Source organism: Serinus canaria, chromosome 4 (genome assembly GCF_022539315.1).
Source record: "Serinus canaria isolate serCan28SL12 chromosome 4, serCan2020, whole genome shotgun sequence".
Classification (NCBI taxonomy): Eukaryota; Metazoa; Chordata; class Aves; order Passeriformes; family Fringillidae; genus Serinus; species Serinus canaria.
In genome coordinates, this window is record NC_066317.1 from 17,329,775 (window position 1) to 17,343,767 (window position 13,993).

The following is a 13,993-nucleotide window of genomic DNA, read 5'->3' on the forward strand; positions in this document are numbered from 1 at the left end:
ATTTGGATGAAAATACTGCTTTCTTCCTCTTTTTTTTAAAACTGTTCTATCAAATTAACAGAGCCTGCAGGCAAAATAGGTGGTGACTATGGAATGCATTAGGCTCTTTGCAAATCAGAACAGCTATATAATTTATCATTATGAATATTCTTATGTGTTTTCAACATTGCTGAAGCTGGTATGAAAGCACAAGTTAGATTATCATGCAACACCACCGAATGGAAAACAAGGGAAAGATGGAGCCTTTGATTCTCTTTGCCATCTTTGCTACAATAGGATTAACAGTGTGGTTTTATTGACCTTTTTTTTTTTCTTCCCTTGCCAGTCTGCCTTTCCAGTCTCACTTTAACTGAGTTAAGGGCTCAATATGAAGGCATATATAGTAAAGAGCCATTGGTGGCTCTGAAGCTCTTTTTTGGCATAGATCAGGTCAGGCCATGGCAGCATTTGATTTTCTCTTAGGTTCAACTGCAGATTTTTTTGCCTGAAACCTTATTTGTAAATATGAACCTTTAGTTTTTGAAAAATCAGATCTGTAGAGCAGTGGAACTGCTCCTGATCCATTACCATGCCAGCAGGCAAGCTTGGATCCCAGATGGATATTTGTGTTGTGTTCCTCCCATGAGTAGGAGAGCAGCGACCTGAATTTGTATGAATGTCACACTTTATGGAAAGGAAAGGAAATCTCCTACAGATAAGGGTAGGAGGGTGTAAGTTTTTTAGGAACTCTACCAATTTATCCAAAGTAGTTTGACTGACTTTCACAGGCCTAGAGGGCAAAGAATAGGTAACACAACAGCTGATTGCCATTTTTGAAGAAGATTTTCCATCAGTTGCCACCTGCTTCCTGCCCCAACAAGCTCTTCTATTCACTCCCCCTCTTATATAAGGGGGGAGTGAATAGAAGAGCATTATATAAGCACCTATTAAATCAGGTATGGAAACAGTTTGCCTTGTCCCTTTAGACAAATTTATTCTTAGCTATGATGTTCCTGTGGAGGACATAGCTCTTCACAGTGGCCTACATCGGGCACATTGAGCCTCAAACATATTCCAGCAGTCTGGAAAGGACAGCACATCTGCCATTGCTGGAGCACTGTTCTAACCTGTTTAGTTTACAGTGTAGTATTTTATGGCTACTTTCCACACTGTTCACCCTTTGGCTTTTGCAAATAGACCTTGGTTGCCAAAATGTTTCCATGGCATGGAAGGTACAGGCAGAAAGTTTGGCTGAAATTCCCTGAAGCAAACACTTTGCTATCTTGGCATTGAAGAGGCAGCAGTCCTGTGTGTGTGCCAATAAAATATGTCTCCCTCACCACAGCACGAAGTGGTATTTTAAATGATTAAACATGTATATATAATATTTTGCAAATAAATATTTACAGAGATTTGCAAATCTAAAATATTTATTTATAATTTTTAATTCCAGAATGTACAATTTTATCACGTTCTCACAGAGGAAAATAAAAACCATACAATATGTTTTGTATAACTATCATGCTCCATCTGGTTGATGGATGATGATGTATTTTTCAGTATAATGTTATTAGAAGGGTAGAACTGATTAGAATTTGTAGTGAACTATATGCCAGGCATACATAATTTGATTGCAAGAAGTTGCTTGGTTTTGCCAGGTTTTGTAAAACATCCTCTGGAATATATTACTTGCCTCCCTCCATTATTTACTGCATTTGTTTAAGCAGGACTTATGGAGCTGTTAGTGTTATTTGTTTTTTGCCTGGCATTTGATGCCACCATTCATACGTCTCAGAATGATTTGCTTAAACACGCAGTGTAGAGTTTTCTTGATTTTATTTTCCTTTCTAAATCCAACCCTCTTATAACACATGCCCAGATTACATAGCCAGGAACAGGCAGTTGTTCCTCCCTCTGTTGCTTTACTCATCACTTGGTGCTTGTGATTTTCTTGAAGTGTCCTGTGTCCTATTATTCATATTGGCATTTTGGAGTAGCTGCTCCATAAAGATCTCTTATACACTTAATTAATTCAAGGATAGGGATTGATCCTTTTCCTAGGTTTTTTGTTGTTGTTGTTGTGTTGTTGTTTGTTTGTTTTAGAAGAGTTCAAACCCCTTATATTAGGAGACTAATTTGCTTTTGTGACTAAGCAGCAGCATAGATTCCCTTAGAAGATCATCCCGTTCAGGCTAGCTCAGCTGTGTTTGAGGTAAATCAGAAATGTTGCGTCTCACCTTATTCTGAATCTCACCTCTCAAATGAAGATGAAAAGCAGGAAACCCCACTGCAGACACTGTGGCTCCCCCACATTGCCAAAGAAATTCTGGCAATGCTCTCATGAACTTCCAAGTTACCATTTCTTACAGGCCATGTCTTCAGCTGCTGGGTCTTAAATGGACACAGCTCAAGTTAGGTTGCAAAAAAGAAGATACTGGCATTGTACTTAAAAAAAATAATTTAAAGGACAAATAATTTGCCTTATCCCATGTGTTAACCAAGTCCATCCATCTTCTTGATGGATATGATGTCAAGGGTAATGGTGGGAAATGCTGCAAAATGGAAAGAAAATAGTATTTGCATTTGTAGTTAGAGTTGCATATAACTTGCCTCTAAAATTCAGTAAAAGCTCAACTTTGGCTTTAGCAGCCTTTGAGAGGAGTCATGCTAGAAGCAGGCCATCCCAAATCAGCAGCAAGAAGCTGTTCCATATTTCCATACTTCCCTGGGTTTCATATCAAAGCCTCTCACAAATTGCAGAGGAAAGCAGCTACGCTTTGAGTGGTTCAATATATTTTAGAAACTTGTAGGTATATTCATTCACTGGTGATCAAATCCATCATGGCAGGGATCTCTCTTTTGTTTCTCCCCCCTTCTTCCCCCCTTTTGGAATGCTATAAAGCAGGATATACATGGTAAGCAATCCAGCTGTCAGAAAGCAAAATGAAAGCCCTCTGTATGTACACAGCCTCCGAGTCCATCAGCCAGGCACCGACATTTCATGCATGTAAATGCTGCTCTGAAAATAGCATCCAACAATGTGGTCTGTCTTGGGTGGCTCCACTGAACTAGTTTTATTTGCAGTGCTGCTGCCAGTATTTGGAGGAGGAAGCGTGAGCTATGTGGATGCTGAACTCCATTAAGCAGAACCTATATTGCACCCTTGAAAGGCATGTCTGGTGCATACATATCCCATTACTGCACCCTGACAAGGAGGCTGTACAGCCACATGAAACAAACCACTGAGCTCCCATGAACAACATGATATGTTTAGGGCTCTTCAAATTTTATGGTCCAATGGCAGCTAATGATTGTTTATTGGTTATATTTAATGCACACCGGGGATAGTTTAGTATTTGATTTCTCTTCATGCAGAAAATAGAGTAAACTCTTCCTAGTCTTTATTACTTGGGCAAAGCTTTAGGTGAATATAGTGAGTTGCCACTGTGGAAAAGGAGGAAATTAAAAAAGAGAGCAGTGCCACGGAGCTTGTGACAAGAACTGAATGCATTGGGTGACTCCTAGAAGAAGCAATGGGGTTTTGAGCAGGATTCCCCACATACACACATTTCCTGATAATCCCTTGCCTTGCTCTGAGCCCTGGAGGAGCTCGTTTGCTTAATGGCAGCACAGCCTAAACTTGTAATGTGGCAAGTCCGTGCTCACAGCACAGCTGCTCGTGGAGGGTCACAATAACTCAGCAGCCCAAGATTAGCAACTCTGGGAAGTGAGTTGCCTGATTGCTTCCTTGTTTGGAGGAGCTCATTTATGCAGCTCATTGTGCGTGTGGGTTTTTGTCTTCTAAGGCAAGAAAAGCTCAGTGTGGTACTTGTCTGATTAGCAATTTACAGCTCCACAACGCAACTGGCGGGATGCCTGTGTTTTGATGTTTTGGTCTTAATTTGCATTTTTAATGAGGTATGACTTAAACAGGTTCAGAGTTTCATCTCTTCCTGATGACCACCAAAAACCCCATGTTTTTTTGTAGTCCCTCAAGACTGAGTATCATACACAGTTTCATAGAAAGGCAAATTTTCTATTCAAACAAATAGAAAAAATGACATTGCATTCTTTGAAGTGTACAGAGAGGCCTAAAAAAGGCTTCTCTGTTCACAAGCTGTGTTCCAGCTTAGGTGAAGCCATTTCTCCTAGGGTTTCTTTTGCTCCATGCCTTTTGCTCCATGCTCCACTTATCCTGATGGCAGGACCTGGTTCCTCTGCTGTTTCTCATCCACAGCATCCTCAGTTGTTTTCTACAAATGAAGAGACAGATATTTTAGGGGAGTGGGGTGGAAAATTTTGTTCTTTTTGCTGTCTGGAAAAGGGACCAGTTGCTTTGCTCTTCTTTGCTGAGCCTGGCACAGCTTTTTGCTCATTCTGTATTTCATCTTTCCCTGGTTTTGCCCATGTCCCAATCTATACGCATTCAAAACCAGCTGCACCAGATGTAAGTGAAGGGTGATCACCATGCTTCAAGAAGTAAAGAGAGGGTTTATGTTTTTCCTCTTCCCCAGACTTCCCAAGATCCAGGTCACTCTTTATGCTGAAGGAAAACTAAGTTGGTGGTGACTAAAATACAGTGTTCCCAACTTCTGGGCAGCAGGGGCTGGGGGTTGTTTTGATTGTTAAACTGTCAAAAAAAAAGAGTTCAAAATATTTTCATTAAAAGAAAAATAAATCCCCCACAACCTTCTGAGTCCTCTCCCACACACCAGCACTCATTATCAGTAGAAAAAAAGTGATGGGGCTGCGTATTCTGTGATTTATATGCAGCAGCTGAGGCATAAGCACCAGTTACTCATTTTTCCTGAGGGAGATGGGGTAGGTATAAAGTCTGGAACCCCATGTAAATATGTGAGCTGCTGCTATGCAGACATTCTTTTTTAGGAATGGGGGGCACTTTTTACAGGGACTTCACTATCCTTGAAACCTCTATTCCTTTGTCAAATCTAGTTGCAATTTGGTGACATTTCAGATGTTATTATGGGTGATACACAGATGGCATGATCACATAAACCTTTTCCTATAGGGAATCAGACTCGAGTAGTTTCGAGTCATTCATGTTGTTCCATTACCAGCTGCATCTAAATCACCTTGAACTTCAGCAGCCACGGAGGAAACAAGATTTCCTAGCAATCGCTCTGAAAGCTTCTGTTTGCCTCTTGCATTAAGATTTTGGTGCTATCACGTGAGGATTCTGGATGAGCAACTGCAGAGGCAGTTCAGGAATGACAGCTACGGAAGTGGCAGTATTTTAATTTGTGACAAATAGCCATATGATTGTGTGTATATATATCAATACATCTCCAACGCTGATGAGACCTGAAATTTATATGGTCAGGAAGGGAAGTGAGAAGTTTTCTCTGCATATTTGAATTTATTCATATTTTGGCTTCTCCCAGCCACAGAGGTTCAGGGCATGCTTTATTCTCTCGTCAGGCATCTCCTGCTGATCATCTCCTGTGGGGCTGCTGGCACAGACCATTCTGCCTGTTGCAAAGTCCATTGGAAGGGAAAAAGCATTAGGCACATACACTAGAGCTGTCATTTGTGAAAACTGCTATCTCCACCACCATGATAAATTCATATACACAGTTCCTGTCACTTGCCTAATCATGAAATTCTGTCGGATGTTTAGTAGAAGAGTGGTTTTATGCTTTCTCAGTCCTTTGTGTATAAACGGAACTGTGATTTGCAGCATTGCAAAGACGACAAGATATTATTATTTTAAACATCATGTGGAACTTTCTTGGAATTTACATTTGTCTGTCTTGTAACGAGTCACTTCCATTTTATCTTCCTGTCGCCTGGAATGAACTAGGAATGGAAATGTAATTTCCCAAGGGCTTTAAAAAATGTGGGGAGTATTAAATGCGGTTGAAATTAAGCGATTAATAATTTAGTTTTAGGCCATGAATCAACTTCTTGTGATAGCGCAGACCATATGCAACCCTGGAAACATTAGTGGAAACAAAATACTCAGGAGGTTCAGGGAAATAAAACACTTTAAAGGGGAAGTTGCTGAAGCTAATTAAACCTCAGCCTTCTGTTGTCCAATTCATGCTTCCTATTTGCACCAAAGTTTCTCTGATGTACTTGCTAGAGAAATGTCATCTCGCTTGACAGCTGACAGACAGCTTGCATTGCATCAGAGCTGGAGAGCAAAGAGGAGCACACAGCAAAGAAGAAGCTCAGTGGATGTTCCTCAGACCCCTTCCTTAAAAAAACCCACGGTTTAAGGAGTTTTTCCAACAGATGCAGAAAGCCTTAGCAAATAGGCCTTGTGCCATTTTCTCCCTGCTTCCTCTAGAGGTAATTATCTTACTCCATCAATAGCGCTGTCAGAAATTGGGCACATAATTCAGCATTTAAATGAACAAGCAATGTAATATTTCCTGTCTCCCACCGGCATGTTTTGCAGCTCACATTCTTCTCTGTCACTCTCTCACTCTTGATGTATGTCCTGGGTGCAGTCCTTGAATGCCTTCTTTCCCCTGTGTTTCATTACAGATGTTGGCTCCGACTTGACACCTACTTCATTTGGAGCTTTATAGGACCAGCGACCTTGATAATTATGGTAAGAACTCCTAATTAACTACTCCATCTCTCAGGTCAAGAAATAAAACTTTTGCTGTCCCTTTTCTCTTTATCTTTAATTTACACAGATTAATTTGAGGAAGGCATGTTCTTCTTTGACCCCACCTGGCATAGCAATTAGACCCTCATTATGAGAGGCTCTTGGCATTGCAAAATACTTGATCAAAATGGACCAGGCAGCTTCAGAACGGGCACTTGCAGAGTTTGGTTTCTACCACTGGGCATTTAGAAGTGCCAAACTCTTTTCATGCCACTCACTGCTCACACCCTTTTTGAATTCCAGAGTGAAGTTTTACATTGATAATGCAAAAACAAAAAACAAAACAAAACAAAAAAAAAAAAAAAGGAAAGAAAAGAAAAAAGAAATTTGGGAGCAGGGGAGGGGGGCATGAAGAAAAGTCCAAAACTGGAAAATAAGTTTGATGAGGATTTTTCCTAACCAGGAGAAGCTGAAACTTGTGTGACTTCATGTTTAGCATATTGCCAACATATCAGCTAACACAGCAACAAGGTAGAGAGCCCAACTTCAGAGACAGCTGGAGTTTTCTTATACTTTAATCACTACAATATGGCTTAAATAAACCATCCTTTGTTTTGACTAGGCTACAGTTTGGCTAGCACAGAAAACCAGGCACTCTCACTTCAATGCAGACATTGTCTCTGCTTCTTCTGCTTCTCCTGCAACTTGGGAGCCATTTCAGCAGCCTTCCACATCAGGAAGGGGGGGGCATGCCACCAACTACAACTCTTGGTGGTTTTTTTCCCTTATGCAATTCATTCATAAAATGATATCTTCCCTTTTTGATTATGACTCAAATCCTAGACTGAGCTTCTTGGGAAACTCCTTTCCAGGAATTGGCTGCCTTGTGAACACTGAGGCATGGAAACACCGTCACATATTTTACAGAACAAATCAAACCCTTTTTTACTTTTGTTGTTCAACTTTTCATTGTGCTAAGCATCAGCTGTGATTTCCCTGCCCACCTGCCCCATTACAATGTGTTTAAAAGGTGTATTCACCAAAAAAAGGTGCCTTTATGCTTCATTCCAATGGGGCTGGCTAAGTAAGATGCTGGGAAGGACTTTTCATGACTGTACATGTCTCAGGCACAGAGAAGCCCTTACAGCAAGTATTTTTAATTTTCCATAATGCTCTTTGAAGCACTGCAGTTGAGGTTAGAACCAGCCTTGTATCAGCAGTGCCACAGCTGTGGTAAGGCTATGGCACCACCAGTCCTGTAATCTACAGGCCAGGTCACCTTATAAAATGCTTAGAAAATCTCTGTGATTCAGTCACTATAAAGCTGTTCCATGAGCTAATTTCCTGCAGTAACCCATCTGTTGCAGAGAAGGAGCTGACTTTCTCCCCATCCTGTTGTGCTGTGTCACATAATCCTTTTTTTTTTTTCTTCCCCCTCCATTACAGCTTAATGTCATCTTCCTTGGGATTGCTCTCTATAAAATGTTTCATCATACTGCCATACTGAAACCTGAATCTGGATGTCTTGACAATATCAAGTAAGTGGTTTTTCTCTGCCTGTTTCTGTCTTTTGCTGTTTATTCCCTCATTCCTCTGAGGTGTGAAACAGGGGAACCAGCTCTGGAAGGAGCAGTGCTAGCCAGGGATAATACCTTGGGCTATGGTACTGCAGAGTGGTTTCTAAGAGTTACCAAGTGGCTGATGATGAAGCACTATACTGGGATTTGGCTGCAATTGTTGGCATTTTCCGTTCAATTTTGCACAAAGGAGGCAAAGCTACATTTTCTGTCCTTGTAGCAGGTAACCTTCTAGTCTACATAAAGGAAATTGTGCCCAATAATTACCAGCTAATTATTGTAGTCTCTACAGGGAAGGTGTTGAAACTGTTGATTATTACTACTTCTGTGTGCTCTGAGGGCAGCTGCCTTACTTGTCTTCTGTTTGTTTTGGCCCCTGACAGATTCCATGGCCCGAATTCTCCCCTGGAGTCTGATATTGCTTTCAGCAAAGTTATCCAGGATTTTCCTGGGGGTGCCCACATCAGCGGGTGGATGTGCTTGCCAGCCAAAGCATGTTTTGCCCTTGCATTGGGTTAACATCTGAGCCTGGGCATCTTCCTGTCTAGCAAGCTGCTTCATTATATTGGTAGGGTATTAGTCTGTGTCAGTGCCTGTTTATTCAACTACCTCTGGCTTTAATTACTCTCTTCAAAAACACAGGCCAGATTTCAGGTGCAGCGCATGATAAGACTGGGAGCCTGCTAATTAATAAAACCATCTAATGAGCTTCAGGAGGAGGAAATTGCTGGGAGTCAGCGCTTTGCTGCTCACCCAGGAAAGGAGAGCGTGGTGCAGCGCGGCTTGAAGTGGGTTCTCCTCTCTCATTCGTGGTAGGAGAGGGAGCAGAGGCGTTAGGGGAGCTCGTTAGAAGATGTCTGAATTGCACACTTGCAAGGCAGCTCTCAGCAAGGCTGTTGTTCTTACTGCTGAGCTGCTCTTGCAGATGCAGCTTTAATTTAAACCAAGTTGGGCCCCCCCCAAAAAAACTTTCTCAGCAGGCAAGGCTTGCAGTGCCATTGGTGTGCCACGAGCTGGCATGGTCCTTTGGGTGAAGATTTAGTTTCTTAGGGGCAGCTTCCCCCTCAAGGGTTGGGAGGAAAGGTAACTGGCATCTGCACAAATGCAGGAGACCCCAGTGAGCTCAGAAACCCTCAGGGTCCTTGTTCACCCGGGTTGTAGGGAGTCTGCTCTGCAGAGAGCCTCAATTTCTCCTGCCATTGCTCTGCTGTAAAGTGAAATTAGAGGAGCAATCCCTCCTGGATGTCCAGGATTGATCCCAGAAAGATAGTCTGTCATTTGGTCTTGGATGAGGCATTAAAGGCATGGTACATTTAATAACGTTTATTAATATGGCTACTTGTCATGCATTAGTGCTATGGGATTGCTCGCTGAGAGCACTCTCTAAGGTTACCCACTCAAAATCATCTTACAGTATGACATTTAAATTAAAAACTGGGAAGAAGAAAAACAACAAAACCCTTATAATTAAAGCAGAAATAATAAATGCCTACTGAATAATCTTCTTGAGCTAATCTCCAGTATCTTTGTTTAAAATGCCAGGAATTTATACAACCAGTTGCATCAATTATAATGTCATTGTAAAATATTTTATAGGTTCTTTGGCAGATGAGTGTCTATTCCTGATTTGACTTCATTAAAACATTTTGAAAACACAAGCAATTAAAATACTTTTAAGTATGTTGCTGATTCTCTTCCAAATGCATTGCTTCATTACAAATTACTTTTTATGCTTGAGAAAATAAGAGCAACATAATATAAACTCGGGAAGACCCCAGGCTCACCCCAGGAAGTTTATCAAACCAAGCATTTCAGAACAGACTTGATTGTAATTTCTGAATACCTTAGCAGGACATCATTAACTCTCTAAATTCAAGACATGTGTTGTCTCAGTGCTGGATGGGCTTGAGTTAGGAGGAAGTGCAGATTTGTAACAGAGAGGGGAATTCACCTTGGAGGGAGGTTTCCTAGGGAAGAAGGGACTTGCAGTCTTGAGAAAAGTTTTCAGTGAGATCATAGTTGTCCTCTAGATACAATCATAGTCTTGTTGCAGGTAAGATCGTGGTCTTCCTGCACAGTCATTGGCTCTAAGTTGCAAAACATGGATGTGTTACAGCAGCTCTGGAATAAAAAGCCACAGAACATTTATTTCACAGGGGATCACAAAGATCCTTTCTGAGCAACCCTCCATGGGTCTACAGGGTTAGTAAAATGCACCCAGGTCCCAGAGCCTTGCGTGTTTTATCAGTTTATATTTAATAAAACAAACCAACCCAAGGGCCTGCGTTGGAGGGCCCCTTGCTGCCATCTGCATGTGACAGCTTTACAGCACATGGAGAGCTGAATGAGAGCTTGTTCTCCCAGCTCATTTCCTAGCATTACTCTGTGTTAGGCTGTGGTGAAGCTCTCGCAACATAAATCCTGAGCCTGTTTAACAACAGCAAAATACTTGATTCCCTATGGCAACGTAAAAATAAAGGCCATAAAATATTTTAATAGGCTGTTAATAAGGGCCCCTGCAATCTGGTCCTTGCCTATGTCACTTTAAAGGTTAGAAATACATTATGAAGTATAGAAAATAGAGAGCCAAATAACTCCACTTAAATTAATGAACTTGATAAGGGATCAGGTGTCACCTGGGATACCTTTAATTACTGCACCAACAGAAAAACCATTCAAAGGGCAGTGCCTGAACCAGATGTTGTGTGGCTGATAGATTTGTAGGTACTGTGCAAAGTTGTAAAAATAAACTTCCCTAACCTTCAGGAACAGTCCCTGGATTATTGTGCCAGCATGGGAGATTGTGACATTCCTGCGGTGGGGCAGTGGTTACCCAGGGGTTACCCAGAAAGAGATTTGATGAGTACAGAGCTGGTTTATTTTTGTCCTTGTTAATTTTCCTGGCTTAGCCCAGCCAGAGAGAAGTAGGGTAACCACATATGTGGGTCCTTCACCCTGTGCCAGTGGCATCCTCCCAGTATGACAGGTTGGTACTGAGCCAGTTCAGTGGGTTGTGCCCACTGAGACAGCAAGATTCGTGCTCTAGTCCTGCTTTTGAGGCATGTAGCCAGGAAAAGATGTGAGCCTGTGTATGGGGGATATGTTGTTCAGAGCTGCAAGAGTTTTCTGTGCCTGCCCCTGATGCCAGGAAGATACTGGCTTCCATTTCATGAGAGGTACCATCCCCCAAAGTAGCATGCTTTTACCTAGGCCCTTATGAAAAAGTTCTGTTTGATGCCTTCTTTCAGTATATTTACACAGAATTTTTAAGGATTCCTCCAGAATGAGGATCTCTTCTGCCCTTTAAAGATTGCTTTAGTATGAAGTGACACAGACAAGAATGCTCAAAAGCTGCCTCTTGGGTGGTGTGTGTAGCTTCTCACCATGCCTCCCCAAACACAGACTGGGGGGATTTTCCTTCCCAGCCTTTTACTATGGCTTTTTCTGGGTGCTTGAAGTCCACTGTGGCCATTGCTCTTTCCTCTGTGTGTGGCTTGTTGGCAAACACAGGTGAGCAGAGATGGGCAGAGAGGAGCTTTGTTTACTCCTGGGGAGCTCTGCCCAAATTCTCACTCCTGGCCCGTCTGAGGCTTAAAATTGAGATGCAGAGGGTGCACAAAAAGGCTCTTGAGCACAAAACTAATTTACTGTCAACAAATGTACCCAGGAAGGTGTTGTTCTGGAAGATTGATTCTCTCAGCCTTTACAAGCTTGCAGGGAAGGCACATCTTTCAAGCCAGGCACTACATAAACTCCTTGGATGGCGAAGGCCTGCTGTGCTGCTTGCACCTGTAGCCTGTGAGGTGGAGGCTGTAGGCACATCAGCACAGTATTGATGCACTCTTGCTAGCAGATGGCTCCTCATGAGGGTGTGTTAGCAGCTGGAATTCTTTGGAGCAGCTGTGAGGCTGTTTCACTGGAGGTTGCTGCTGTGCGGAGTGATTTCTGGAGCCGAGCGGCTCAGAGCCTCTCCTTCGTGCTCTTCCATTGTGCTGGGAAGATGCTGGATGTGCAAAATGTCTCAGATTGTCACAGACAGGACTACACTGAATCTGTTTCACATTCACATTCCTGTGGGAAGCCTTATGTGACAACAGAAAATACATTATGTTTGAATAGTCCAGCACGGCTCTTCCGTTTTCCATCCATCAGCTCCTTTCCAGGTGGCCAGGTGTGCACTGTGGCAGCTTGCACACCAGGTTTCCATCCAACCCATGCCAGATGCTGCAGCACAACACACCATCCCCATTTCCAGATGCTCAACCACCATTCTCTGTGCAAAACAGGGTATCAGGCAAAGCCTTTGCATTGCGTGGCAGTGCAGTGCTGGTTCTGCAGCCATTTAAATAATGCTCTTTCAAAGCACCCTGGTTATAGGGAAGGGAAACAAGAAGAGCTGCACTGATGGTAATCCAGATGCACTCTTGAGGATATCTAGTGAAATCTGAGCTCTTGTCTTTTGCTGCAAGCTCTCATTGTGTACTGTGTGGGGCTCATTAGTTAATGACATGGAAAACTGCTGGAAAATTGGGAGGGGAGAGAAGTCATTCAGCTAACAAAATGCAAGTCCTAAAAGCAAATTAAGAGGGTTCATCAGTGGGGGCCAAGCAGCTGCTGCACCTGAAGCTAGAGTGGACTGTTCCAAATGGCTGGAGGGCAGAGGACCTCTCTCAGCAGAGACCAGAAGCCATCATTTTCTCGTCCTTTAGACAGGACCTTTCCTTTGAAGTTCCCACAGGCATCCATCTCTTCTCTCCCTGGTGCTGCCTGGCTGTGGTTGAGTCTGTTAGTGTTTCCCCGGGCCAGACCAGACTTCCTGACATTCTTCTATGCTGTAGTATGTGGCAACTAGATTTTATTTTGTTTACTTTGGAAGAGCAAAACATCAGCTGTAGCTGCCAAGAGCAGTTGCAGACCCATGAGAAAGAAGGCAAGAGGCAAAGGGCTTTGCCAGTTTGTTTCCCTTTTTGTCCCATTTTATTGTGTTATTGTTTCAGTCAGGGTGTAGCTTGGGTTGTGCTACATAGGCCACCTGCATGCTCTTTAGAAAGCACAACATGTGGGGACCCCTTCAAAGAGGAGCGTGTGAGGCTGCAGTTCTGGGTTTGTTGGAAAAACTCATTTAGTGCAGTAGAAACTCACCTGAAAGTCATCCTGGAAATTTAATTTTCTTTCCTTCAGACAGGGAGGCCCAGGGTCTTAGCTGGGAGCACCTTTTGTTGCTAAAGAGGCACTATTAATTAGGGACCTTGAGATAGTTTAATTCTGGCATTAATCACTGTAGTTCTGCTGCAGTTTTCTTCCTCTTGTGGAAACCTGCTCCCATCCCATCTTCAACGATGGAAGATTAAAAATGAAATGAAATTGAAGATGAAAAACAGTAAAAATTCCATAGAAAAACATGTATTTATTCTGAGCACACAGGAGATACTGGTTTTATGCATGAGCACATGCTCAAATCCCATTAATGGGAACGAAGCAGAAATGTCCTGCATTGCAGCCTTCAGAAATCAATCCTCAAATGACCAAAACGAGCCCTCCTCATCTTGCTGGCTCCATGGAAGTTTCAAATGGCCATGGCTGAAGGCACACAGCCCTAAATTAAAAACTAAACAAAATTGTGTATGTTCTCTCAAGTTTCTGAGTGGAAACAAAACTTACACCGTACTCCTCTATTTTATGGGTTTTTTTTCCATAGAAGTCTCTTGCTCAAAGGCTTGCAAGAAATAAATCTCAGAATGCACAACTTAACAGCCAAAAGCAGGAGCCAAATGTAAAGATTTAACCTTGATTATTACTATATAAAACCTTGCAAAGCTCAGTCTGGGCTTTTTCAGGGAGTCTGGCCCAGGTTGTGGGA

General features: G+C 42.4%; 1 protein-coding gene across 5 annotated transcripts in view; it reads left to right on the top strand.

Annotated features, from left to right (window-relative positions):
- The window catches only part of ADGRL3 (adhesion G protein-coupled receptor L3), a 488,937-nt gene that overhangs the window by 427,935 nt on the left and 47,009 nt on the right, over positions 1-13,993 (top strand). For all 5 annotated transcript variants that reach the window (XM_050973756.1, XM_050973751.1, XM_050973755.1 and 2 more), the window contains exons 17-18: positions 6,490-6,556; positions 8,003-8,094. In XM_050973756.1, the coding sequence (XP_050829713.1) occupies positions 6,490-6,556; positions 8,003-8,094 (159 nt within the window). The remainder of the gene's footprint in view (positions 1-6,489; positions 6,557-8,002; positions 8,095-13,993) is intronic.